At 40.1% G+C, this 26532-nt stretch overlaps 1 protein-coding gene across 2 annotated transcripts; it reads right to left on the reverse strand.

Annotated features, from left to right (window-relative positions):
* Nucleotides 1-10984: 10984 nt before the first annotated feature.
* Nucleotides 10985-25165, reverse strand: si:dkeyp-97a10.3. Of its 2 annotated transcripts, none has more exons than XM_044208383.1 (9): nucleotides 24651-25165; nucleotides 24373-24430; nucleotides 20112-20462; nucleotides 18747-19013; nucleotides 17328-17615; nucleotides 16859-16972; nucleotides 16608-16669; nucleotides 14488-16446; nucleotides 10985-14068 (listed from the first exon to the last, which is right to left on the reverse strand). In XM_044208383.1, exons 2-9 carry the CDS (start codon nucleotides 24410-24412, stop codon nucleotides 14045-14047), a joined length of 3105 nt encoding a protein of 1034 aa, XP_044064318.1. In that variant the 5' UTR covers nucleotides 24413-24430; nucleotides 24651-25165; the 3' UTR covers nucleotides 10985-14044. The 2 variants fall into 2 exon arrangements, with proteins under 2 accessions (XP_044064318.1, XP_044064317.1); XM_044208382.1 differs by having other exon boundaries at nucleotides 10985-14074; nucleotides 24651-25164.
* Nucleotides 25166-26532: the final 1367 nt, after the last annotated feature.

The following is a 26532-nucleotide window of genomic DNA, read 5'->3' on the forward strand; positions in this document are numbered from 1 at the left end:
ATTTTTTTTTTTAGATGATTAGATTCAACTTTATTGTCATTACACATGTACAAGAACAAGGCAACAAAATGCAGTTTAGGTCTAACCAGAAGTGCAATAAGCAAGTGCAGGATATAATGTCCTTATCCGGAGGCACCTGAGGCGCCTGCTGGAAGACAGGGGAGAGAACAGTCTCTGGGCGGGGTGAGAAGAGTCCTTAAGAATGCTGAGGGCTCGACACAGACAGCGTTTCCTCTGGATGTCCTCAGTGGCTGGAAGTGGAGACCCTGTGATGCACTGAGCTGTTTTCACCACCCACTCCAGTGCCTTGCGCTCTGCAGCAGAGCAGTTCCCATACCAGACTGTGACACAGTTAGTTAGGATGCTCTCTACTGTGCAGTGATAGAAGTTCACCAGGATAGCTGAGGACAGTTGGTTCTTTTTCAGTGTCCTCAGGAAGAAGAGGCGCTGGTGAGCCTTCTTGACCAAGTAGGAGGTGTTGGTGGTCCAGAACAGGTTGTCCAAAATATGGGTCCCCAGGAACTTGAAGATGGAGACACGCTCAACAGCCGTCCCGTTAATGTGGATGGGGTCATATGTGCCTCCTCTCTCCTTCCTGAAGTCCACGATGAGTTCCTTTGTCTTGGAGTTGTTAAGGAGCAAGTTATTGTCAGTATTTTAGAAATACTGAAGTCCCCCCACCACCAAACCCAGACCAAATTTGGATTTTCCACATTGTTCACTTACTGTTCAGTGAAAATATGTTCAGCTATATTTTTTGTACATTTTATTTCCCAACATGAAGATGTAAATACAGTTTCAAATCCACACTGCCAGAAGAAAATTCAGGTGGGGAAATACTGATTACTTATGTTTTGCTTGCATAAAAGTAGTCATGTACTGTACTAAATGTACTGGAATCAGCCTTTAAAAATTATATTTTCAAATATTTTATATAACATATATACTCCCCAGGTTGCTAAAGAGTTTGCAAAGAGTTTCCCCTCAGGGATCAATAAAGTATTTCTGATTCTGATTCTGATAAACCCCCCAAATTCCTAGAAACAATTCAAAGAACATGACCTCAGTGATGAGTACAACCCTAATGATGAGTAATAGGAGACTGTTGTCCCAAGAAGAACAGCATTTGTATCAGCAAATGCCCCAAAACATTTTGACATTGACATAACAAAGCCCTCTAGCAGCTGTAATTCTGATGCTATGAGAAAAGGAGCAAGTAAGGTGATGTTATTATAAAGCAACAAAGTCCACATAGGGAGGAGGTCAACAAAGCATCAGACATTAACACGGGAGACCACAGCTCATTTCCCATTTCCAACATTTGTTTTTTTTTCAAGCATGACCACAATCATCTCCTAACCTTTCACCAAGTTGTCATTATTGTAACCATGACGATGAAGGTCTCCTTAAACAAAATAGTTATTTTAACTCAAACCGTGATCTTTCCCTAAACGTGACCAAGTTGTTTTTGTGCCTAAACCCAACAAAGCCTTAACCATAGCATTGTAACATATTGGCACATATTTCTAGCAGAGATAGAATTTGCAGTATAGCAGCTGTAATAGCAATAGTAGCAATAGAAGTGGTAGTAGTGGTAGTAGCAGTAATAGTAGTAGTAATAGGGCACTGCAGGGGTGCACAGACAAGTCTTGTGGCAACAAACATGGCTGATTCATTCTTCCTGATGTGTTATATGTGCTTATGAATGCACAAAATAAACAAACATGGAGGTTCCAGGCAGGTGTTGTAGGTATGTGTGTAAAAGGGAAATAAGGGATTTTCCCAGCAATGTCAGACAGTTTGAGTGGTTGGAAAGCAGTTTGTGAATAGCAGCAGCAGCAGAGCAGCAACCCTGTGGTGTTTTTCAGAGTTTGGGACACTGGGAATGGAGTCAGACAAAGCTGATGCAACAAGATGATATTTGTGAAAGAGCACACAAACCAAAACAAGGACATGGCTCAGATGCTCAGTGTTGTAGTACACAGAATAGCAGAGCAGAAGTCTGTGTGGTTACTGAAGCAGCAGGAATAGAATCATACATTTTACAAGTGAGGAGATTTATTGGTGTACCAATGTATCAGGCCTCAAATATCAGAAACAAAATGATGCAGGTTACACTCTCCACATCGAAATAATCCATAAAAGCATTGACTGATTGAATTTTTTCTTCTTCCAATTTTACATTGTTTTGTAAATTTACATTTTATTTTACCAAAACAGATATAGTTTATTGCTCTCATCTCACCGATTCCTCTTAAGTATCCCAGAGGCTAAATAGAGATGATGGCCAATAATGTTTAATGGAGCTGCTACCTATAAACAAATTACATCAGTGAGTGTTTTAGTGTTCCGTGGAGTCCGTGGAATATTTCATCAAGAAAAAAATGTGGGGGAAACAACAAATTGTTCTTGTATTAAATAATACTAATTATAAACTAATTATTCATTGAAAAATATAAGAATAAGTGTTGGCCTTCAGAAACCTGCTAATATGAGTTATCTTACTGCAGCGTGATATTACCCAGAAAATAAACTGGCCGTCACTGTGTCCCTCTGCTTTGTGCTCACTGGGAAAGGCCACTTAGAAGTTCAATTGACATGGCTGTTCAGAACAAAGTGTCAGAGTGCTTGTGTTGTTAGAGAGCACAAACATGGGCAGCGTGGACAAGAGCTGCTCTGAATGTTGTCATGCACATTTTGAAGAGCAGGAATGAGGAGAAAGAGGCAGTTGGAGATGAAGGAGTGGTAAAATGAGTGGACGTGACTTCCCCTTCTTGATTTATTGTAAATGGTGTAAATACAGATAAACACTCAGCTTCCTGAGGTCTTCTCTCTTATGAGGAAGGAACTGAAAACCAAGCAAAAACGTTTCTGCTGAGGTAACTGACAACATTTGTAACACCATACGCATCTCATTTTTCTGACCTTACATTTTTCCATCATCTGCAGTTCAGTTCTGCTGCTGTACTAAAGAAACATATGATCTGTAAGTGTTATAATTTATATGATAATTTATATTATCATGTGTTTATGTACCAAAACAAATTTGTTAATAAGAGACAGCTGAATCTGCCATTGCAGGAAGCTTGTGAACTGACAAACCACGACCGCAGACAAGGAGAAAGTCTTCAAGTTGATTAAATAGGGGGCACTTCATCTGAAAAGTAACACTGAATTGTAGTGGAGTAGAAGTATATAAAAGTATTAAATGGAATACTCAATACTCTACTACAGCAAAGTTGTAGGCCTACTTAAGTACAGTACTTAAGTATATGTACTCAGTTACTTTTTACCACTGGTTATACAGAATATTTAACTTGTTGTCTTACCATTGCATTTATCTGAGGCTGTATTAATTACATTATGTTCTTGACCATCAACTGTACATAAGCCACACTATTTCCATTTAGTTGAACACAATAGAAACAGCAAGGCTTGCTAGCTCATACAGCTAATTTGTCCAATTTCACAGTTTATCTGTCCAGCATCTTGCAGTGGCAGACTCAGCTGCCTCCTATCAGCAAATTTGTTTTGGTCCAGATCAAAAGAGAAGAGAACTGTCTCACACAGGACCATGCACAGCCACAACAGGTTAGATGCAACACATAAAGAATGATTGCCACTGAAATCCGCTTCCATCTTGCCTCTATAAGACCTCAGTGCATTTGAAATAAATAGTTAATTGTGTTACATCAAGTAGATATCTCAACAATGAAGAGATTGCGGCTCTGTGCTTCATGGACTTGAGCATCCCAGAAGCCTCCTCACTAATCCCTCTGTTAATACCCAGAGCATGAACCTATAAGCTTCCTTACATTTGTGGTGGAGGAAAAATATAACAACATAATTCTTCCGTCCCAACAGAAGAGTTCAGTGGCTGCTAAGCCACCATATTGCTATTTGAAGAGTGACTTTGCTTCCAACATAGCTGGACTCATTTTATTCTCAGTGACATAGTCATAAAATAAAGCTTGCTATGTTGAAAAGATAATCTTGTACATTTGGCTGGCAGCCTTATCAAATATGACCTGAGTCCAAAGAACAAGTGTTAGAGGACAGAAATCTGTGAGAAAAATAGACGAAAGTATGAATGCCATTGAGGCAAAATAGATTTTTAGCCCCTGGCTCCCCGCCCATGCCAACTAATCAGTTGTATAATGATCACATCAATTCCTTTTACAGAGAAATACCAAAAGGAAACTTTCCTGTAGTCCCATTCCAAAGTGCTGTGCAGTTTACTCTCATTGCCAACATGCGCAATTAATATTTCAGCCAACAACATGTGGTGATACCCTGCTTTGTGTAAGTCTTGTAAACACAGAAACCAAGATTAATTGTTAGTATAACTTTGCTAAAGCTTATGATCAGTGTGTAGATTTTTCAAACTTATCCAACTGCTGGGAACGAGGCCAAGTCATACACCTGTACAATGAATTCCGGTCGTGGGTGTTTATTGGGTAATCTGGTGTTGCTGGGAACTCACAAAGTGGTTGTAAAAGCAAAACTGATATCAATACTGCTGGATGTATGCATGTGCTTAGACATTGGTCACAGATCACAGTCAGTCACGTACAGCATTAATATTTGAGGTTCCTAAGCAATAATGCTCTCGAGTCATCTACCCTCGATTATGAGCCTGAAAATGATGAATATGCACAACAGGAAACACCTTGTTGATTGTTTACAGGGCTTGTTGAACTGTGCTCTGCCCATCTATTATGTCGCCTTTATTTGAAAACCAGCCCCCATTATTTGTCTGCTTTTTATTTACAGTACAATTAGATCCTTTATTACCAATATTTTTAGTTCCTGTCCTTCACACAATACCTGTCTCAATTAATCAGCTATGATTCAAGGCCTTGAATACAAAATGATTTTAGTCAGCTCAGAACCAATAAATAGAGTTTAGGTTTCATTGTACAACTGCAGAGAGCAATAAATATACTGAACTTAACTGATGGAAGGCCTAGATGTTGAAAAGCTGTTGATCCTCAGACCAGGAACTTGGATCATGGAGATAAAAATGTCTTGAAAGATCAAAAAGCATAGCTCTTAAAATGCATCTCATTATAGGAGCAAAAGAGAGTTGAATCAATGGTCTTGTCAAACAGTGGGTGATTGGCGAGATAAAAGGAGCCTAAGATTGGACTAGAGCCACAATAAGGAATCATCACACTCATTCTTGGAGGTCGAGAAAAAGTTGAAAGTCACTACTCCTCTGATTAGAGTGTTAAATTGCTAAATGATGTACAGAATACATCTCTTTAATATCTTAGCAGTGTAATAGGAAAGAGAGCAGGGAAGCAACTATGCTTCCGTGTTCAGGTGTGATGAAATTTTAATGATCGCCATGGGGAACATTTGCTAACATTTGGAAGCATTTAGATGAGAAGTCAGCCACTGATGACCTCACACCAACACTCTTCTGTAAAATAAGTAGCTCAAATACCAATAATTGCTCTTCCTGATTTCCTTTCTTACGAGAAATTACAAAAAGATGAATGTACTGGAAAAAAACTTCATTATAGAATAGAATTTAGTATATTATCGAGGAATGCCTTCCGCAATGTCTTTTATTGTAGTGGCTCCACATTAAATGGGTCCAAATATGTTAAAACAACCAGTATCACAATATGTTTTTTGTTTAATGGAACAAATTTAGACATAAAACACTTTCAAAAGTATAATCAAAAAGGTCAAAGGAGGGAGAAAATGGTACTGATGGGTCTTACTGATAATAGCCTCGACCAAATGGTTGTAGAGACTGTGTTCCTTATGCTAGTATTAAGCTTATTGTTCTAGTTAAACTGTACAAGCATTAATTTTCTTATGAAACATTGTTCAGTATCAAAATGCTTTACCTTTTAAGAGTTACCTCCACTTTAACTTGTTTATTACTCTATAAACCTGCAATAATATAATAAACAGCAAGGCTGGTATCAATAAAATAAAATCACAAACAGTAACACTGGATTACACACATGCATCATATCCAGTGAATCCCTTGTGCATGTCAAGCCCATATGAATCCAGCACAGGAATGGCAGACTCCGCCAATAACAATGAAAATTACTATATAGAGAGGAAATTACAGAATTCAAATATTTTGAACAGCTGCTGTGGAAAATGCAGACCATTGATTTTAGCAAGAACAGGGTTTGATTTTATGTAATCTTAAGGATTATGACTTTAAAGCCTCTGAAAACTTGGTTTCAAATCTCGTGCATTTCTCTATAACAATAAATATTCATCACTAAATAAGCAACAATAAAGGTTTAAGTTCGGGATAAAACATCTTTAGTTAATATTTATTGAGAGGTTAAAACTCAAAAATGACTGCTTCATTAGGACTGTGTGGGTGTGGTTTGATAAAATTTGATTGACAGTGCTGGCAACTTGTGACATCATCTCTTTCCAACTGAGCTCCACCCATCCCAAAATGAGACGAGCACTGACAAAAACACAAATACAGAAATCCCTCATGTGAAACAACCAAAACTGTTCAGCTGAGCAGCTTTAAATAAATATACTGATGACTCCTAAATTAAAGTATTCACATGGAAATATTAGTACTTACCATCTGTAATAGAAATTATACACTACAGTGCCTACTAAAGATTTAGGCTTTTAGGGCTGTATATATAAGCTTTTAAATCCTTGCCACTGCAGAATATAAAGATGAATAAAAACTAATGTATATTACAGTGTTTCAAGCTTTTAAGTGCTTACTTATTCTGTAAAGGCTGATAGGACAAACAACACCTTTTAGGTCAGCAAAAATGTCATTTCATAAAGACCTTCAACGTCCCTTAGAAAATATTGTCCTTATCAAAAGCTGTTCAAAAATATATGATAGTGAGCAATTTTATATAAGTGAACCTTGCCATATTTTTTTGTAAATGTCACCGTTAACTCCCCCAAAGGCAGGCTTAATATGAGGTCACATAGCACAGCAGTGACATTTTGAAGGACAGAGATATTCCAAGTCGCACTGGGCCACATTTTGCAACATGAAGTCAAAAATAAGCAGGAACATGTTGGTACCCAAAAGGTCTGCAACCAATGTTTGTTTTCATTATCAATTCTTTTTTCTGATTAATCATTTGGTATTAAATGCCAGAAATAATGAAATAGTTAGTAGAGCCTAAAGCAATGTTTATAAATGACTTATTCTGGAAATAAACTAATTAATAATTTTACAAATGCTTGGTTGTTTTTATGTATGACTAAAGCAATGAATAGCTTCTCAAAGTTAAGCTTTTCAGCTTTCAGGTGCTAATAATTTGTTATGTAACTAATAATTTTGGCAAAGTTACATATCACCCACTTCCTCCCTACCACTCAGAACCGTCTTATTGTACATTTTGGTGGACAATTCGAACAGTAGCGGTGGTTTACAGTAAACCAACATGCCATCAATGACCCTTTACCAGATTTCCCCATGACGACCTTGATGATGACATTGACAACAGCGACTAGAATAATCATTGATCTGAATGTCAGCCATAGGATTCACATTCTGGCTGTTTTGTTTCTGTTGCATTTCGTAATCAATATTAAATCTTCTTCCATCGCTCTCTGTAAGGGTCGGGTTATGCACGATCAGAACTACTTCATACAACATGTTGCCCACAAATCTAAAGTGTTTATAGTTGTTCCAAATAGCCACACCCTCAAAAGAGGAATGAAAAGCCAGCTGTCATAGAGAGGAGGAGACGTGATATTGTTTATCTTATCGTGCATATGGGGATAACGGCACACATTTTCAGACAGTCTCTCCTGGAAGAAATTCATAGTGTTGTATCCATTTAATTAAGTTTTCATGGGATTTTTGTTGGTAACACTTTATTTTAACCCCCTTATTTAGCATTTATAAGCAGTATATAAAAACTTACACTTGGCTTATAACACACTATAATGTAGGTGTACACACGAACAAATCCTCACAATGCATTATAAAGCATTTATTAACATGTTCAAAAAGGTGGGTTTAAACCTGTTTGTAAAAGTGTTCAAAACTGCACTTCATCAGTAGATGCTCAGTTGTCATGGAGAGTGAAGAATGTAAATACTTCATTAATAAATATAATTCATGAAGTGAAATTGGTTCCTGCCAATACAGTCACATGGCATATTATTCTCAACATATAATCAACATACCCTTTCAATCATGATGGTATACTATAGTGTTTATATATGTGTTTATACTTATAAATGCTAAATAGGGGGTTAAAAAAGTGTTACCTTTTTGTTTTGTTGTTTTGTTTTATGCTTTATTAGGATATAACACTGAAGACTGTCATCATTAATAGTTCTTTTTAGACTATAACGGCGACAATACAAATAAATTTGACTTGACATGTTACATCAGAAATGTTGTGCTGAAAGTGAGGTAAATTCATTACAGCTGACAAATATGTCAATCAAATCCATTTTAAATTCCTCCCGTGGGTGTAAAAGATATATTTAGAAGAGAAGAGTCAGGCTGAGTTGCTGAGCCCCAATAAGTAGGGCAACACTTCACACATACTGTATTTAATGAGGATGCAAGGATGTACACAAGTGCCTGACCAATACTATCAGCTGATAACAGGTTATTGATATCTGTATTGGCATGGATGGTGGCTGAAAATGCATACAGTACATAGTGCAGGAAGAGCCCAAGGTAATTTAGAAACAGTGTCATCATTACTGTTTAGCAGACTCCATAGTTTATAGTACTCTGCAACACGGGAGCTGGCCGAGCAGCTGCAGCTGTGCAGATACTTGTCCAGCTGTAAAACACCCTGCCTTCAGTACATACACTGTATCTGTGTCACGACTCTTTGATAAGCAAATCAGAGGGATCCCTGCTGGAGTGTGTTGTGCTTGCATTGCACACAGACCTACTGTATGTACTAGTGCTAGTGTTACACTACATTTTAGCATTTACCTTTGCCTTATAAATGTTACTTATGGCCACAGTGGCCAGTTAGATGGTCTCTAACAGAAGTGTAACATCCATCAACTTATTTTTGGGCAGGAATCTTCTATGTGACAACCCCAATACCTCGTAATAATGTAAAATGTCTATGTTAAGCCTTCATAAGAGTCATAAAACTAATTTGTTCATGTCATAAGAAAGCAAGTAGATACACAGAGCTGAAGTACACAAAAAGTGGACCAAAGAGCACTGAATGTAACATGAAATTCAATATAAACAGAAAGCATGTAACAAAAGCCATGAACCCCATTTTGTTAAGTATCCTCCTCTAACTGTGATGCTTTCATTTCTGTTCTTGGCTCACATATATTTTTAATGACTCATGCATCTGCTCGGTTTTGTACAATCATCTTTCTTTTTTTCTGCTGACTTTGGATTTTTGCTGCAACACATGGCTTAATTATGAGAAGAACTATCTGCACAATGCTGCAGTTCGAAGAAACTGCTCTTCCTTTGAACTTCTTCTGGGCACTTCTCGCTTGTGAAGCGTGAACCTGTTTACTTTAAAATACTTGGTAGGTGTGAAGTTCCATGCCATTAGAGGTCGGTGTGATGTCTATTGTTGGTGCAGTTGAATTTTTAGTCCTTTCACTGCAGTCCACTGTGTACCTACACTACAGCATCTATGACAAATTGAATTTTTCATTGTTGATTTTCAATGCCACAGTGGATATTGAAGATTTATTGAAAAGGCTTTAGAATACTAAATTTCCACAATGACTCTTTGGGTTTGTTTCCGATTTATTTTACTGAGAAATATCAGTAAAAAGAGCCTGTCTTTATTTGAAAGAGAAAGCATGGTGATGATATGAAACACATGATACGCTCAAATTAATCAACAAAAGATTACGATAAAACACAAAACTCTTTGAAGTTAATGTGTTTGATATGTATCCCTGAAGGCAGCAGTTCACCTTTAAGCATCTATAAAACAGGCCTGTGACAACTGAGGATTTCCTTGTTGCTGCACACGACTATATTTTTTTCCCCTTTGCTTTTTGTGTGCTGGACAACTGACAAGAATAACTTTGCCTATGGCTTGTTTTTTAATTTCAGCACTCACCATCAAAGTTGCACAGATGGTGAAGGCCTTGAGGAGAAAAATGGTGAAAGTGATCAATAGATAACCTCAAAAATCCTCTCACATGGCTCCCCCTTGTGGGATGACAAGGCATGGAGTCCCCGGTGCAGTTTCGGCATATGATTTACATTTTGGACACTCCCATGTAGAGCAATTTACTCTTAGTGAACTGTTGGGGATTCACTGTCCTGCTCAAGGACATTTTGAGTGGATAGATGGCTGTGGCACAGACTGAAGCTATAAATTCAGGGTCATGCTGTCGCATTCTAACACAGTCACATTGAGTTTTTTTGCAGCTGCCCTGGTGTGCAAAGTTTAAACATAAATTTGTTTCATTTCATAATCCTCTGAGACTCGTATTCATGTGACATTTCACTAAACGGGGTCAGTGCACAGAGGCAGTGGTCCAGTGTCTTGCTCAAGGACACTTTGACAGGGATGGACACATGGATCTCAAAGGACTTACCAGTTCATTTCAATGATGATACGGACTTATGAAGACTATCATGACTGACCTCTTTCTTTTCCCTGGTGGTGGAAAAAAAATCGCCATCACTGGAGTGAACAAAAGAAAGGCGGCATCATGAATTTTTATTCACTTGTAGATGTTAGGTAATTGGACTAAATTCTGTCTGGGCCTTATGGCACCCCCTATGTTATTGCAAACTATAAAATGCCATCAAATCTACAAAAACATGTGTGCCTGCTGAGCTAGACTGAATCTAAATTAAAATTGGATTAGGATTATATTGGCCATCTTGTGGTATTAAGTTTTCCTGTGCAAATCTACTGCAGTCTTCTGAGTAAAATCAACACTGGCTCTCTATGCACTTGAGTCAGGAAAGCTCTCTTCTGGAGTTTGACACTCACCAAAAACCAGCATTCCTCAATACAAAAAATGCCCTATTTGCACACACTGCACTTGAGTTATGTTTGCCTTTAATTTATGCCTCCAAAAGGATGCGTAAACAATTACAATTACTTGCGGCTGTCACAGTAAATCACACTAAATCAGTATACTAAAACAACACGAGCAGATTTACATGAAAATTGGCCCAGGGAAGGTGGCCACATCGGCATTTGAGGTTTACTGTGTTGTGTGTTTCAAGACTACAGAGTGTCTTCTAATTTCAGCTGTTTAGGCCATAAACAACACACTTCATTCCAAAGACAGCAGGAACAGTATAGTATACCAAACTACTGCATTTGTAAAACTGCTCCAAACTTTTCATAAATCACAGCTTTCATCTGGAACTGGTAGGCAATGCCGTAACCTTTTCTAGTACCAGGTACTCAAATGCACTCCATCTCCACTCATTACAGTGCTAGACTACCGTGAAGTGTCTCCAATAGTGAGCAGCAGGACTGTTTATCAGAGGTGACGTACAAGTGGGAGCAGGGGATTGGGAGACAGATGAAGCTGTGATCCAAATACACGCTCTGCACCTCCACAAGTCAAAAGAACAGATTCATCTGAGGAGAATCAACAACAGTGCTCGGTGTACACAGGCGCCATGCATAATTAGCACTATAGACACAGTAAGCAGAAATATGCTCTGACTGCAAACAGCTCTGCGATTCAGAGGAACACCAAAATAAATAGGTTCTTTTGTGGTCTTACTTACTGTCAACAAGCATGAGGAGCTATTTTGTACTGAAAATCAAAAGATGCCTCATGTTTGGAAGAATACGTTCGTTTTGAAAGTAGAGGCAAATATAAGGTGTGATTGTGCATTCTGTGAATAGTCGAGACAAGTGACATCCACTGTGATGGGAATATGACAATGTACCGAATTTGAAAGTTCTTCTGGTTTTGTTCAACAGTAGATATAAATTCTTCATAATTATTGACAAAATAAGATCTTGGAACAATTCATAAATTCCAAACAATGTACAAATCCTTCCTGAGGAGCAAAGATAAATACTGTGCTTGTAGCATCTCACATGGATATTCAATATCTGTATAAACTATTTACAAGCATTCATTTTTCAAAGACACCATTTTTCAAGGCAGTCAAGTAAATCTGATGCTCCAGATGTTTGGTTGGAGCTGGAAGATGTGCTGTGTATTTGTTCATGCTGGTTTTCAAATTTGGATGTTGAGTTTATGTATTGTGATATTAAAGGATAAGGCTGGGATTATTCTGTTTTTTAAATTTGTCAACAAATCCCACGAAAAGACAAAAAACAACTATGCATTAGTCTGTTTCTAAATACGTTTGACTTCCCTAACCTGTTTGTGGTTCTCAGCCCCAAGCCCATCTGTTTCTACTGAAAACATTTATTTATTTATTTATTTTTTTTTAATAAACATATAGTTTGGTTTTCAAAATCAATCAAGTAACTTCCTTCAACAGCTGGACACTGTAGCTTTTAGCAAATGTTATTCACAGAGCTGTAAATAGTGCATTTGTTGGGAGCATTTGGTGCTCTAGTGAGAATTTACAGCGGCAGGATAATATATGTGCGATCGACTCCAATAAACTACAGTTCCCATGTTTATGGTAATGATGGACCATGTCACCCAGTGCAACTGTGTGGCTTACTGATTCATTCGTTTTTGGATAACAACGGAGCTCTACGGCACACAGGAATGAGATATATCACATTTTGGCTACACAGGCTAACAATACTTGTTAGTATGATCAGTTCATTGTTGGTTTTGGTCTTGTCATTGGATTTGTTGACAATAAGAGAAATATAAAATATCACCAGCCTTATCCTTGAAATTCCAAATTTGGTCACACTATACAACAATAATAATAATAATAGCAATGATATCAATTGGTGCAACCTAAATAATACATTTTACAAGATATTCCTCCTACTCCTGAGCGTAAAAAAAAAAACACAAAAACTTTATACATCAATAAATACATAATCTGCAAGAGTAATAACGACATCCCACCATTTTAATGTGCTGTCCATGACCCAGTGCAGACAGTAAATTGTTACACTGTGCTTTTTCAGCAGAAAGCGTGGCAGCTCAGGTCTTTGTACTGACCTCATTCATGCACGGGTGTGATTAGTTTCCAAGTAATTTAAGTCACATAAAAGCATTTAATTAATAAGCGCCCATCCATTCATGGGATCCCCTTCATAGTTAGCTGAGCATTACTTCTGAGCGCCACTGAGGCGAATCCCCTTAATTGAGAAGTGTCATGAGAGGCATCTGTAAACAGAAGGCGCAAAATAAATAACTCCATGTACATTAAGACCACCCCTACGGCTAATTTCTTCTTTCATAATTGTCACTGTTCCCAGGGGCCACGTCGATCTTGTGCAGAGTCCCTTCTCATTTGTCTGACACTATTAGATCTTCTTAAGTGTGAGATACACACAGATAGTCATGCAAGCACCTCAAATGCATTTTGAGTGTTGTTTAGTTTTGATGATGAGTTTTGATGATGAATGGATGAGGGGATGGTCAAGAGGTATGGATCACTGAGCTTGTCTTCTCTGAGTAGGCTCTTGGTAAAGTTTGATGCATGACCAATGCTTCAGAAATCAAAATAGTACATGTGGGTCTAGGTAACAGCATGTGTGTGTGTGTGTGTGTGTGTGTGTGTGTGTGTGTGTGTGTGTGTGTGTGTGTGTGTGTGTGTGTGTGTGTGTGTGTTTGGAGAGAGAGGTTGTTGATGGGGGAGCATTTTATATAAAAATCCTTCAGTATCATTTAGCTTATTTCTTTTAGTAAATATTAAAAAGGGCAGATCAAGCCTCTTTCTTTGAGATTATTTATTTATTTTTTCTTTTCTAGGGAGCAGGACTGTATTCCAAAAAGGGTCATCCCCATGTTCATTTCTTTCATTAAAAAATAAAAAACTGACTTCAGGAATGAGATAGCAGGGTATGACAGCTTTTTTGAGTGCAGAACCTTGTGCAGTCAGTCTTGCTTGGTGGTATATTGGATCACGTCTGTCAGCTGTTTGTTTATGTCAGTGGATGTGGGACAGTGTGTAGTCTGCTGACATCTGTCATCATCTTGGTCTCCCTCTGTGAGTCTGTTGCTAGAAAGACACAACAAGCCCTTCATTGCCAACATGTCATGCAGAAAAAGAGGCAGAACCTCTGACACACAATGCTACTTTTAAAAACTGCCACAGTGTCACTAACACTCAAGACTAAATGCATTTTTTTTGGCAGAGAAGACTGTCAATTGTAAAAATGCAACATCCAAGTGCTGTCAAGCATCCTTCAAGAAATGCACACTACAGACAAAAGCACATACTGTTGAGGAGACAGTGCAGGTAGAAGCAGGCCTATAACACTGCACACATGCAAGTACACAGGAAGTATGACATTATATGACAGCAGTAAGTGCACATCTGAGAGAGAACCATGTGCTGGAAGTCTGTAATACCAGAAAACATATGGCATCTGTTTGCTGCAGTCTCAAACTATCTTGCTATGTCTCACTCACCTGCCGTGGCTGGGTGAAGTGGGCAGGTTGGCCGTGTCCACGGGCATGGGCATGGGCATGGGCATGGGCATGGGCATGGGCATGGGCATGGGCATGGGCATGCCTGTGTGCACTGACATGCATGGGTCCATTTCCAGGATGGTGGTGATTGTTGGCGGGCATCATGGCAGGATGGTGCTGCACATTGGGCCGCTGTTGTACTTGCAGGTGTCGTTGAGCCACCGGTATGTTAACAGGAGGCCTGGGGGGCTGAGGACCTCTAATTGGGGATTTGTGCTGGGTGCGCTTCTTGGGGAGGGTCTGGAACTGTGCAAGGGGGATAACAGGAGGAGGAGTTGGTGGGTGCTCAGCCCCAGCAGCTGGAGCTTGAGCCTGTGGTCCAGAGTGAAGCAGGGCAGCCTGGGTCTGTTGTTTCCGATTCTGAAATGTTTCAGCCCTCTCAGTGTGGGCTGTAAGTGCAGCCTGGGTTAGGTTACTGAGATTAGGCTGAGCAGAAGAGTATGGGACTGGAGCAGTGCCTCCTTGGCGAGGTTGATTGGCACCACGTATGACAGGCTGTGTCTGTGTGCCCAGGCCTTGTGGTTGTGTTTGGATCGGTGCTGCTCTGTGTTGTTGGGCCATGTGTGCCTGTGGAAGGTGATTAGGATCAGCCAAAGCTCTTGTATCTGCACCCTGCGGTGCAGTCAGTCCCTGTTGTGTTGTGGGTCCTTGTGACACAGCAGAGCGGCCTACAGAGGCCTGCTGGCTCATGAGAGGCAGTGCCCGGGGGTTACTGCTGTGTGTGACTTCCTGCCTGGGGGCGGTCTGGCTACCAGGCGAACCTCTGATGTCTCGCTGAGCACTCTCCCTTTGTGTGCGAGGACTTCTCTGTGTGTGGTGTGCGTCCTCAAGCTGTGTTGCACTGCGAGTGTTTGGGCCTCGAAGATCAGCTGAACGGCTCTGTGTCTGTCTGGTCACTGATGGTGCATCTTGTCTGGGTGGAGCTCTGCTCCAGGAAGTGCTTTGGCTCTGAGGTTGAGGCTGAGATCTGTTTGCCGTTCTTGCCTCTCGTATGGGAGGATGGGTAGTGTAGTCTGTGTCAGAGGCGAACTCAGGTGATGTTTGTCCTCTTTGAAGCGTGCCGCCGGGATACGCTGGTGTCCCTCTGAGGCGATCCCATGGCATCTGTCGACGGGAGGAGCTGGCAGTGGTATCATGTCTACCTGAGTTTCTATCAGACCTACTATGAGGCTCTGGCTCCTGCTGGTATGTCTGTGTGTTGGCGTTTCGCTGAGAAGTGTTATTACTGTGTGTGTATCCAGTCGGGATAAGCCCAGGCTGATCTTGGTGACTATTCCGCCAGGGGTCACTATGATAGGACGGCCCACTTTGCATTCTGGGCTTTGATTGCCCTGTATGTATCAAGTTTTGCTGGGTTTGTGAACCGTTATTATTGGCTGTATTGGTAAGAGGAAATGAGCTGTCTTGCTGAGTCTGTTGGCCATTGCGTGAGTATGAGTTAAGATTAACATGAATGGTGGGCATTTGTGCATTGTTGTTTTGCTGGGCAGTTTGTGGCAGCGCATTAAGGCTGACGTGGACCGCCGGCGGCTGGACGCCACCCTGGGCAGTGCCAGCCTGTATGACAATGTTAGGATTTTGATGCTGTGTGTTTGGGAGTGCGTTTGCATTCTGAGCATCAGTGTGTGTGAAAGCTGGGTTGTCAATGCCATGGTTTGGGTATGAATTGGTGTTCTGAATAGAATTGTGTAGGAGTCTATTTGTGTGGGTACGACCATTGTGTTGGCGTGTGTCGGAGTTATGCAAGGCGTGCAGCAGCAGTGTCTGTGGGTTGCCAGGGTTTTCATGCGGGGCTGTGTATAAGCGGTCAGGGTGGCGTGTGTGTGTGTTCAAGTGATAGAGGGGGGGGTGGGGACCATGGCCCAAATCCCTTGCACCATTAGGTTGTGGATCTGGAGGCTTAATGAAAGCAGATGAAAAATGAGGGGAGGGAAAGAAGAGAAAGCAAAAGAAAGATGGAATTAGGGGGTTAATTTGTGAAAAGCCCTTTAGCACCATCACATGGACAAGATAAACACAACATCAACAGTGAATCATATGTAAACTTTACTGTGGCTTACTATAGGCCTTGGATTTGGGTCGGTCTTCTGCACAAAAACAGTATCTCTTTGTCTCTGTTGTGCTGTAATAATAGAAATAACAAAAAATATATCACTTTAGTGCAAGAAAATATGCCTGAGCTCTTAAATATATAAAGTGTAAATGTACATAGAGATCATCAAACAGCCTTTTATAAAAGTGTCAGACTCAACATAATATACAGTTAAATGAGAAGTGGACAAACAAAATGTCCATGCACACACAGACTTACCCCTCCTCTTTCGCACTAGAAAGACAATGATCACGATGAGGAGCACGATGATTATGATCAGCAGCAAACAGCCAATCACAATCCCCACCACTTCCCCCACATTAAGACATGTGCCTGAAATAAAAAGAATGGTGTCAAAGGGGGAGAATTAATAAAGATAATGGGTCTGGAGCTCAGACAGACAAGAGGAAGAAAAGAAAAAAAAGATAGAGGAGAGGAGGGGGAGATTAAAAAAAAGGATGATAAAGTAATAGCAAAGAGAGAGACAGGGAGACAAAGAAATGAAAATAAAGGGGAGGAAAAAGTATGTGTGAAAGTCACTGAATGACTTTGACCACATTCTCACCAGATCAATCTCCCAGGATACTTTCTGTCCCTCTCCTGTCGTGAAGACAGATACAGGGACAGGGTCCAAAACCAACCGTCATCATTATCAGTCACAGAGAGGTCAGCATCCACCATAACTCACCTACGATGGCCAAGACTGTCCCCTGCTCCGACGTGCCTCCAGTGATGCTGTTTCTGGCCGTGCAGACATAACGGCCACTCTCATTGGTTGAGAAAGTCTGAATACTGAGCACCCCGCTGTCCGGCTGGCCAGATGCGACCAGCTGTCCGTCACGTTGCCATGAGAAGAGGGCAGGGGGCAGTGAGTCAGACATGCAGGTAAGACGCACCGTCTGTCCCACCAACACATCCACTCCCCCGACACACTCTTTCGGGGTGACCTTGGTCAGCACAGGGGTGTCAGGGCCATCTGGTTTGGTGATGATCAGAGGACATTGTTATCAGCATTAAAAACATTTGGTTCACAAGTACAACAAGGAAAATATGTATTCCAAAAAAGCAGAGTCTAATGCACAGATTACATATTCTGCTAAAAGGCTTATCATTTTGTCAATTTTGGGTTTAAGTTTTGGGTTTAAAACACCCTGTCTGGCATTTTGATGAGCCATCTTCGATCTTGTCGGCATATTACTCAGCTAATGAAGGAGCTGTGCACTTTCTGGTTGGATGTTAAATCTAAAACCACAATGGTTGCTACGTCTTGAATCAACTTGTGTCTCAACAAGTCATATTTACAGTACAATCTGACTGGCAGGCAAAGAGAATTATGCATTATGTACTGCATAATGAAGAGACACTTCCCAGACAAGTGACTGTCACCAGGCTACAATTTACATACAGTACTATCCTTTTTTTAAAGTGTACCATGACTAGTATTTAAAGCAAAATGAAGGGAATAGTTCGGACCTGGAGCCTCCGCTGGTTGCCTGGCAACCTCATGGGGACATGTTATGTATGGGGAATAGTCCAGCACATAACCCCCTGTAAAACCACAACTTTTTACACTTCGGTTTTTGTACGGATTAAAGAAACAAGATGATAAATAGTGAGCTAGCATTAGAGGTGCTGGCAGAGGGATTTAGTTACCTTTGGACAAAGACAGAGTAACTGTCTGTAACTGATATCGTTCTGTGGCCACAAGTGGTGACTCAAAATTAAAGTGACTTACATTTCTATAAGCACATACACTTTTGGCATGCATAGCCCCAGCAGGTTTTAACAACACCCATAATTTATTTTGCGTTATTCATCTGGGTAAAGAAACCTGTGATGTTAGAGGACAACCATGTGGAGCCATTTTAGTATGCCACAGGGGCGATTGTGTGTTGGGATATTACTGTGAGACTGTCACATCAAAAATAAGGATGTGACCAAGACAAAGCTAGAAGCAGTACCATAAGCTTATGGAAGAATGTCCTGTGCAATCCAAGTGCAATTCAGCACACTGTATGCAGTGCAATGTGGATAATAGATAAGCTACTGCTATTTGCAGTGGCTACAGCAGATTAGCTGCCACTTGTCTTGATCAGTGCAAACTCACAGTAGACAGTGAGGCTCTGTGTGGCAGTTTGGGCGCTGACAAGGTTGCTGACGGTACAGGTGTACTCCCCGGCATCACCCCGTCTGGCTGGGTTGATGATCAGAAAGCCTCCTGAGAAGGTGATCCTGGAGTCGGCGGTGATGGCTGCACCTCCTTTGCCCCACTGCACTGTAATCTCTGTCCCAGCAGTCCACGTACACCTCAGAGACACATTTCTCCCCTCCACCGCCACTGAGGGAACAAACAGACTCACCCCGGCCACTGCATCTACAGGGAAAATAAAAGATGTTTTACCAAAGAGCTGCAAAAGCAGAATTACACAGAAAAGGTTTCTAAAGGCACTATTACTGTAGGTATAGAGCATGAGAGTATGAGAGAGCTCACTTCAAAAGCTGTGGTGACAGAACAATAGAGGGCAGTTTTATGTATCTGTTGAGAATAATTTGCTGTAATCAAAGCAAGTGAGAGCTGAGAAGGGACAGTATTCAGATACAGGCACAGATGGTGAATAAGGGGGCAGACGGTATGAGTGGTAGCTGAGATGCCTCTTGGCGGGCAGCCTAAGTTAAATAATTGGAGAGGGAGAAGAGGGGGCGTACGGACAGAGGAGGCTATGACTAAAAGAGAACCACCCAATGGCTCTAATCACTTGCATTTTTTGTACACTTTCTGCTTGTCTATGACTCAGCAAGTGCATTTTGTATTTTAGGATTTTATCTGGCTCTCATTTCCAAAGTAAGTTATGAGTGAGTAAGTAGGAGGTTGAGATTCGTGCTCAAGGACACAGATGTTCTATGACATGAACTAGCCGTTGTGAGTTTGTGACCTTTCAGCAATAATAGACTAGTGCTTCTAACAATTTGGTCACCCTGCCACCCCATTAGTGCTGGTGGTAAGAGGGATGAGAAAGACTGTATGTCATCCCTCCAGCATGGGCTGATGACTGAAAATAAAGAGAGACATTCAGCTGTTCAGGCTCCAGTACTGAATATAAATAAATGCAAAAACTGTATGTACTGTATGTAAATGTAACGCTACATTTAGACTGCTACAATATCAAACATCTAAGAGCATGAGTGCTGCATATCAAATGAGTTTTAATTAGCATAAAGCCCTGAGCCACTAGCTTCATCTCCTCCTCCTTTTTCATTAATTTTACCTCGCCTACTATGGGTCACTAATTTCATTATACCTCCCAGACTAATTCTGTTACTCCCCAAATCCTCCCTCTTCTCTCTTTACTCCCTTCTGTTCCTACTTGACGTTATCCCTTCCCTCAAAACGTCCCTCTCCCGCACACCACCCCTCCCAACTTCCCTTCTTCTCTCTTAAGTGAACTCACAGGCACACTTCTTTATCTCTTACCAAACACCCTCAGCTGTATCGATCTGGAGTTAGTGGCCAGGCCTGTTGGAGCCAACGGAGTTACCTCCACATTGTAGTTCCCCGCATCTCGAAGCTGGGCACCTCCGATTCGGAGCTGGGTGGCAGTGATGGTGACCCTGCCCTGGAACTGGGCCACCGGATTAACCACTGAGCTTCCTCCGACCCACTGACCCAGAGTGACTCCTCCTTGGTACTGCCATATGATGGAAAAGACCTGGGAGACTGTCAGCACCGTGAACACTATCTCAGTACCAGTTTGAACCAGCACCGGGTCTGTCTGGAACTGGATTTGTACCTGGTCCTGAGCCAGCACACTGGCAGAGAGGAGGACTAAACAGAATAAAAATAAGAGAGAACCAGTGGTGGAAAGTACATTTACTCAAATACTATACTTAAGTACAATTTTGAGCTACTTGTACTTTATTTGAATATTTACATTTTATGTTACTTTATACTTCTACTCCACTACATTTCAGAGGGACATATTGTATTTTTTGCTTTATTTAACAGCTATGGTTACTCCTTATACTTTGCAGATTAAGATTTTACATTAAAAACATATAAGCAACAATATATTGGTAAAAAAACAACTTCTTGGGTTGTGACCCCACAAAAAAAAAGCAGCGTCTAGGTGGAGCCCCTTTTCATGTTTCAGATGTCTACAGAATGAGTTATCAGCTTCACCAAAAAGTGATTTCCCTTGCAAATGGTTTCATTTTTGACTTTTAGAGACCCAAAAACAATATGGAGTTTACAGCCATGCTAGCAGCTCTGTGAGACTCAGCACAGTGTTGCTTTGAGCTAAATGCTAACGTCAGCATGCTAACATGCTCACCATGCTAAGTAGATATAATGTTTACCATGTTCATCATCTTAGTTTAGCATGTTAGCATGCTAACATTTGGTGATTAGGATTAGGATAAAACACATGAGTATTGGACAAATTAATAATCTACCAGATGGTGGTGCTAGACAGAAACTTAAGGGATCACCAAAGTAATTACAATTCATCCTGAGGGTGACATAAATGTTTATACCAAATTTCAGAGCAATCCATCAAATGGTTGTTAAGATATTTCAGTCTGGACCAATCTGGTGGATAAAGCTACCGACTGACAGACCGACATTGCCATCCTTGGTAAGAAAGTAAAAATTTGATACGCCTATGATTACAATGTATTGTTAAAGATCAAACCAGTGGGTCCAACCTTTTCAGCTTGTAACCCCTTACAAAAAAGCACTGGTTGGGGCACCGATGTCTGAGTTTTTAGCAATTTCACAGAGACATTTCCCCTTTAAACTTATCAAATGGTTTCATTTAAATACCTGTTTGAGGCCCAAAAAGGTAAAATTATCCAATATTTCACAAAAAGCAAAGATTAGAGAAAAGACAAAAAAATAAATAAAAACAAATTAGTGTAGCAAGACTGTTTTTTCTTCTTTTGTACCCCATTAATCATATCTCGTCAAAAACATCCATGATCACGACCCCTCACACTAATCTTGCAAGGATCTGAATACTTCTTTCACCACTGCAGAGAACAAAATCTATAGATACACACAGACTGGGCTCTGGGGGTAAAAACCCATTAGAAAGGTACACACTCTTTCCTCCCTGCTAGATTTCATGGCATGTTTTTTGGATTGTAAGTGATCCCAAGCTAAACATCTGTTTTGTGTTTTTGTTAGCCTGACTTAACGTAAGCCGTGTTAAAATCATATTTGCTGTCTCTCTTCTCAAGAATCAGTGGTGCATAGGCAATTTTTCAAAAACAATGTTGTAAAGAACCACTGATTTTACACTTTCAGGCATTTAACTGTTGTATGCTGTTTGTCCATTTGTGGTCTGTATGTGAGTGAGGATGGAAAAAAAATCTGTGTTTTTGTATTTGGCTGCCACTCCTCCCTCTTGTTTGTGTTGGTATTACAGATTCAGGCAGGGAAACACAGGCTGAATTTTCAATGCCCTTTTACTGGCATATAAATGCTACCACGCAAGAACGCTCTGGCCAATGAATTATAGTGAATCAAATAAATATGGTCCTGATCAGTCTCGCTGGACTGCCTTTACACGATTTTCACAGGGGAGCAGAGTATAAAATGACAAGAGCCACTATGAGATGGATTGCATTCAGGTTCCCACACTGAGTTGTTAAAGACAAGTGCTTCAGTGCCCGATTAAAAATATCAAATCGCCCTGTTGCTTTTTCAGTACAGACACAAAGATAAAGAGTCATGAGTCAGAAGTGAGAAACACCCATGAGTGACGCAGCAGTTTTGATGTCGTCATGTGCTGTTGGATTGTTTTTACAAGGCTAGAACACAATTCAAAGAAGTTATACGTATGATTGCACAGTAAGTCATATTCAATAAGTTACAATTAATCTACAACTAAATAACTAATATTTAACTATATAACTGTGTAACTATGAAAGTGATTTAGTTGCAGATATGTACCTTGATAAACAATGGCAAAGAGCCAAGAAGTCATGGCAATAACTGCAGTAACATTGAACTAATGATAAAAAAAAGGGATAAACTGGCAGCCAGAAAAGTTTTTACTGTCTGTTGCTTAACTGTAGGTTTCTGTAGGTGGGTCTAATGGGTATAACTGTTCATTCTAACAATCAATATCTTCCATTTATTCTAAACTAACCGCTGTTTCTGGAAATGTGAAATAAATCACTTCTTGTGCACCAAAGGACATTTGTCAGAGACACATCCGCCAAACCGCAGGCATTTAGAATAGAAAAGGCAAAAAGCTTTTGTGAACTGTGAAGGTTGATTTTTGTAACATCAATTGCAGATAGATGAATATTTAATTATATGAAAATGTTGCTGATTACTACTTTAATTATTATCTTTCATGCATAAACAACAACCCTAAGTTAATGAACAAATTAAAATATAATTAACATTCCTGGTGCTAATTTTCTGTGCTCATCTTGCTGCAGCATCCAACACTGTATTACATCAGGGAGTAACAATCTGTAATTTTGGATGGGAAAAGTGATACCACAGTTATAGATATATTAAGGATACACTACATTATTAGATCTTCAAAAAACATAAAATGCAGTGCCCCCTAAAGGCGTAAGGCTGGCATTGTTCTAGAAGTTTGTTATTGTTGACAAATCCCATGAAAAGACCTACTGAAGTCGTAAATCTTTAAAAACTGCTCATGAATACATGGTTGTTGTTTTGGGATTTCTTTTTTTTTTAGAAAGGGCTGGGCACTGTAGTTTTTAGAAAATGTTACTCAAATAAATAATGCATTTGTGTTGGACTATTTTCATCAGTAATACGCTTTTATTGGTATTTACGGCAGAAGGAAAGTGTCTAGTGAAACTAGTATCCAACTCTAAATCCAAATCTAACTCATGTGTTTTTAATTGTTTTTGGACAAAGATTTATGTCTATGGCACAGAGGAATACACTATATCAGGCTTTAGATACACAGACAATACTTGTTAGTAAGATCAAATCATTGGTTGGTTTTGGTGTTTGGTGTTGACAATAACAAAAATATAGAATATCATCAGCTTTATTCTTTTTGTGCATGTTGTGCAAATGAGCCAGCCATTTTCCTTTTTATGTGGCCTATTACACAGATTAAATCTCTCAAAATTAAATCTTTTGAGCATGTAAAAGTTCTTGTTATTATCTTTGTATATTTATGTATTTTTTCCCCATTATTTTGTAACAAAGTTGTTATGCAATTGTTATGCAATGATTGTTATGCAGTGATGTTTGTCATTAAATGCAGGCTGACCTGGACTAAATAAAAAGTAATACTTTTAAAGTCATATTTTCATAAGCACTGGCCAAGTATCGTTATTGGTAGTAGGTCTGTTGATCATTTCTGTATTCAACAAATGCAGTACTGCCCTTCCCTATGAACAAAATACCAAATAACCTCTCAGTCAGTCTGAATCAGCCTGAGATCTCAGATGTAGGAGCGTGGGAGGAGGCCGTGAAGGCATCACGTCACTCAGTAGTCAGTGCACAGACGGGAATGCAGCCGCACAGGTTTAAGAGCCGTTAAGACGAGCTTTTTGCTTGAAATGCAATTGTTTTATAAACGTGCTTGGAATACCACAGCTTCCCTTCCCTGACCTGTTTTTTTTCCCACGGAATAAACTCTACCGATACTCTTCTTTAGAGACTTTTGTGAGAAGTTTGAACAATTTAGTGTTAGAGCAGGAGGAAAAAGAAAACTGTCACTTTCAAATTGTTTTACCTGCCAGTAGCACAATGATAAGAAGCAAAGGTTGTCTCATGTCGTCTGTCAGGCCGGTCTGCAGAGAGATTAAAGTCTTTAATATACAAAAATAACTTTGTATCATAATTGTGCACAATTTATAGCAGTTTTTTAAACAGACTTTCTCCAATAAAGGTTGTACAGAAGCCTAGTTAGTATTACTGTGCTGTGCTATATACGATTCAATTCAGATTATACCTGACAAAAACAAACATTCTGCTGAACAGCGATAAGAAGAGTAGCTGTATGAAACTTACCAAAGTATTTTCCCCCTGCCTTCATGTTCATTTTTGTGCTGAAATAAGGGTCGTACTGGTTTGTGTTTGCTAACGAATGAGTCCATTTCCTGTTTCTCCACTATTACCTGTCAAGGACGCACCTGTTCTCTTAGAGAGCCCGCAGCCATTTATCTGCAACGGACTAACCAGTGGTGGAAAGTTATGGAGGACTCTGATCGACATCAGAGTGCATAAATCGACTATACATGCCTTGCTGCCACAATGGTGCTTCTGGCCATTGAAGGACAGTCGGCTCAAAGCTATCATACTGAGGACTCTGATCTGGATCATATTTTATGGAGGGAATATTTTCTGGTTTTCCCTCTGATGTCCTCCAGCTGCTCTGCCTCAACTCTCGGTGATATACGGAGTTTACTGATGAATAGATTAGTTAGTTAGTTAGGCGGTCCAAAACACCTGTACTACAGGAGTAAACAATGACACATTCCCCCGGTGCTCCCAGCTCCGAACTCCCAGTCAGCTAATGGGACAGCTAGCAGCTCACCCAAATAGCTAACCGCTAACAACAAGTAGTTAAAGCCTCTGTCCATCCGCAAATTCCTAAAAGTTGAAAGTTGAAGCAGAGCAGCCGGAGGATATCAGAGGGAAGACCAGAAAATATTCCGTCCATAAAATATGATTTTATGGAGGGAATCAAAATCAGTGAATTAAGTTATAAAAGTTGTGTGCTTTTGTACAGTAATTATTAATGAAATTAATAAAATTCACATTGATGAGACAATGAGATACAGTACCGCACTGATAGCATTTATGCAGAGACCATATCACCTTTCAGAGAATAATTATTATTTTATTTTCTCAACATGGCGATTGTATTACATGGCAGCTATGATCTGATGAAGTGGTTGATGAAATTGTATGGGTTAATAACATCTTTATACATTAAATTCTTCGCTTAATTTACTCACTTGTGCAATGACATGGATGAATGTGAAGCAAAATTCAAATCACTTGAATTTTATGTATGTCATTGCACTTTTCATATAGAGCAGGTCAAGACCGTACTCTTTATAATATAATTTACAGAGACCCAACAAATCCCACCATGAGCAAGCACTTGGCGACAGTGGCAAGGAAACACTCCCTTTTAATAGGCAGAAACCTCGAGCAGAACCAGTCGGTGGACAGCCATCGGCCTCAACCGGTTGGGTTGAGAGGGAGAGAGAGAGAGCAGGAGGAAAGAGAACATACAGTAGCACAATGCAAATTCCACATAGAGATTTAAAATAACAGTAATGGTAATGGCAGTGGTAATAATATTAATATTAATACAAATAATGATAGCAATAATAATAATAATAATAAGACTAAAAATAATATTTGTAGTAGCACTTGTCGAGCAGGAACATGGGAGCAGTAGGTGGCCCTCATCAATCATAGATCCAGACTCTACAGCCCAGAGACAGAATTACCTGCTGAAAGCGACAGAAGGAGAGAGGAGAGACGAGAAAGCATAAAACTACAGGAGAGAGAAGATATCGAGTTAGTAACATGCATTAATGGGATAAGAATGCACACAGATGGAGAGGGAGAGGAGGAGAGAGGGGCTCAGTGCATCATGGGAAGTCTCCCAGCAGTCTAGGCCTATAGCAGCATAACTAAGGGATGGTTCAGGGCCCTAACAATAAGCTTTATGAAAGAGGAAAGTCTTAAGCCTACACCTAAATGTGGAGATGGCGATGATGCCTCCCGAACCCAAACTGGGACCTGATTCCACAGGAGAGGAGTTTGATTGCTGAAGGCTCTGACTCCCATTCCCATTTATTCAAAACCCAACATAAATGATTTTGCACATGGAACCAGAGGCATATGATGATGTCTACTGAAGAAAAAGAGGCTA

Source organism: Siniperca chuatsi, linkage group LG9 (genome assembly GCF_020085105.1).
Source record: "Siniperca chuatsi isolate FFG_IHB_CAS linkage group LG9, ASM2008510v1, whole genome shotgun sequence".
Classification (NCBI taxonomy): Eukaryota; Metazoa; Chordata; class Actinopteri; order Centrarchiformes; family Sinipercidae; genus Siniperca; species Siniperca chuatsi.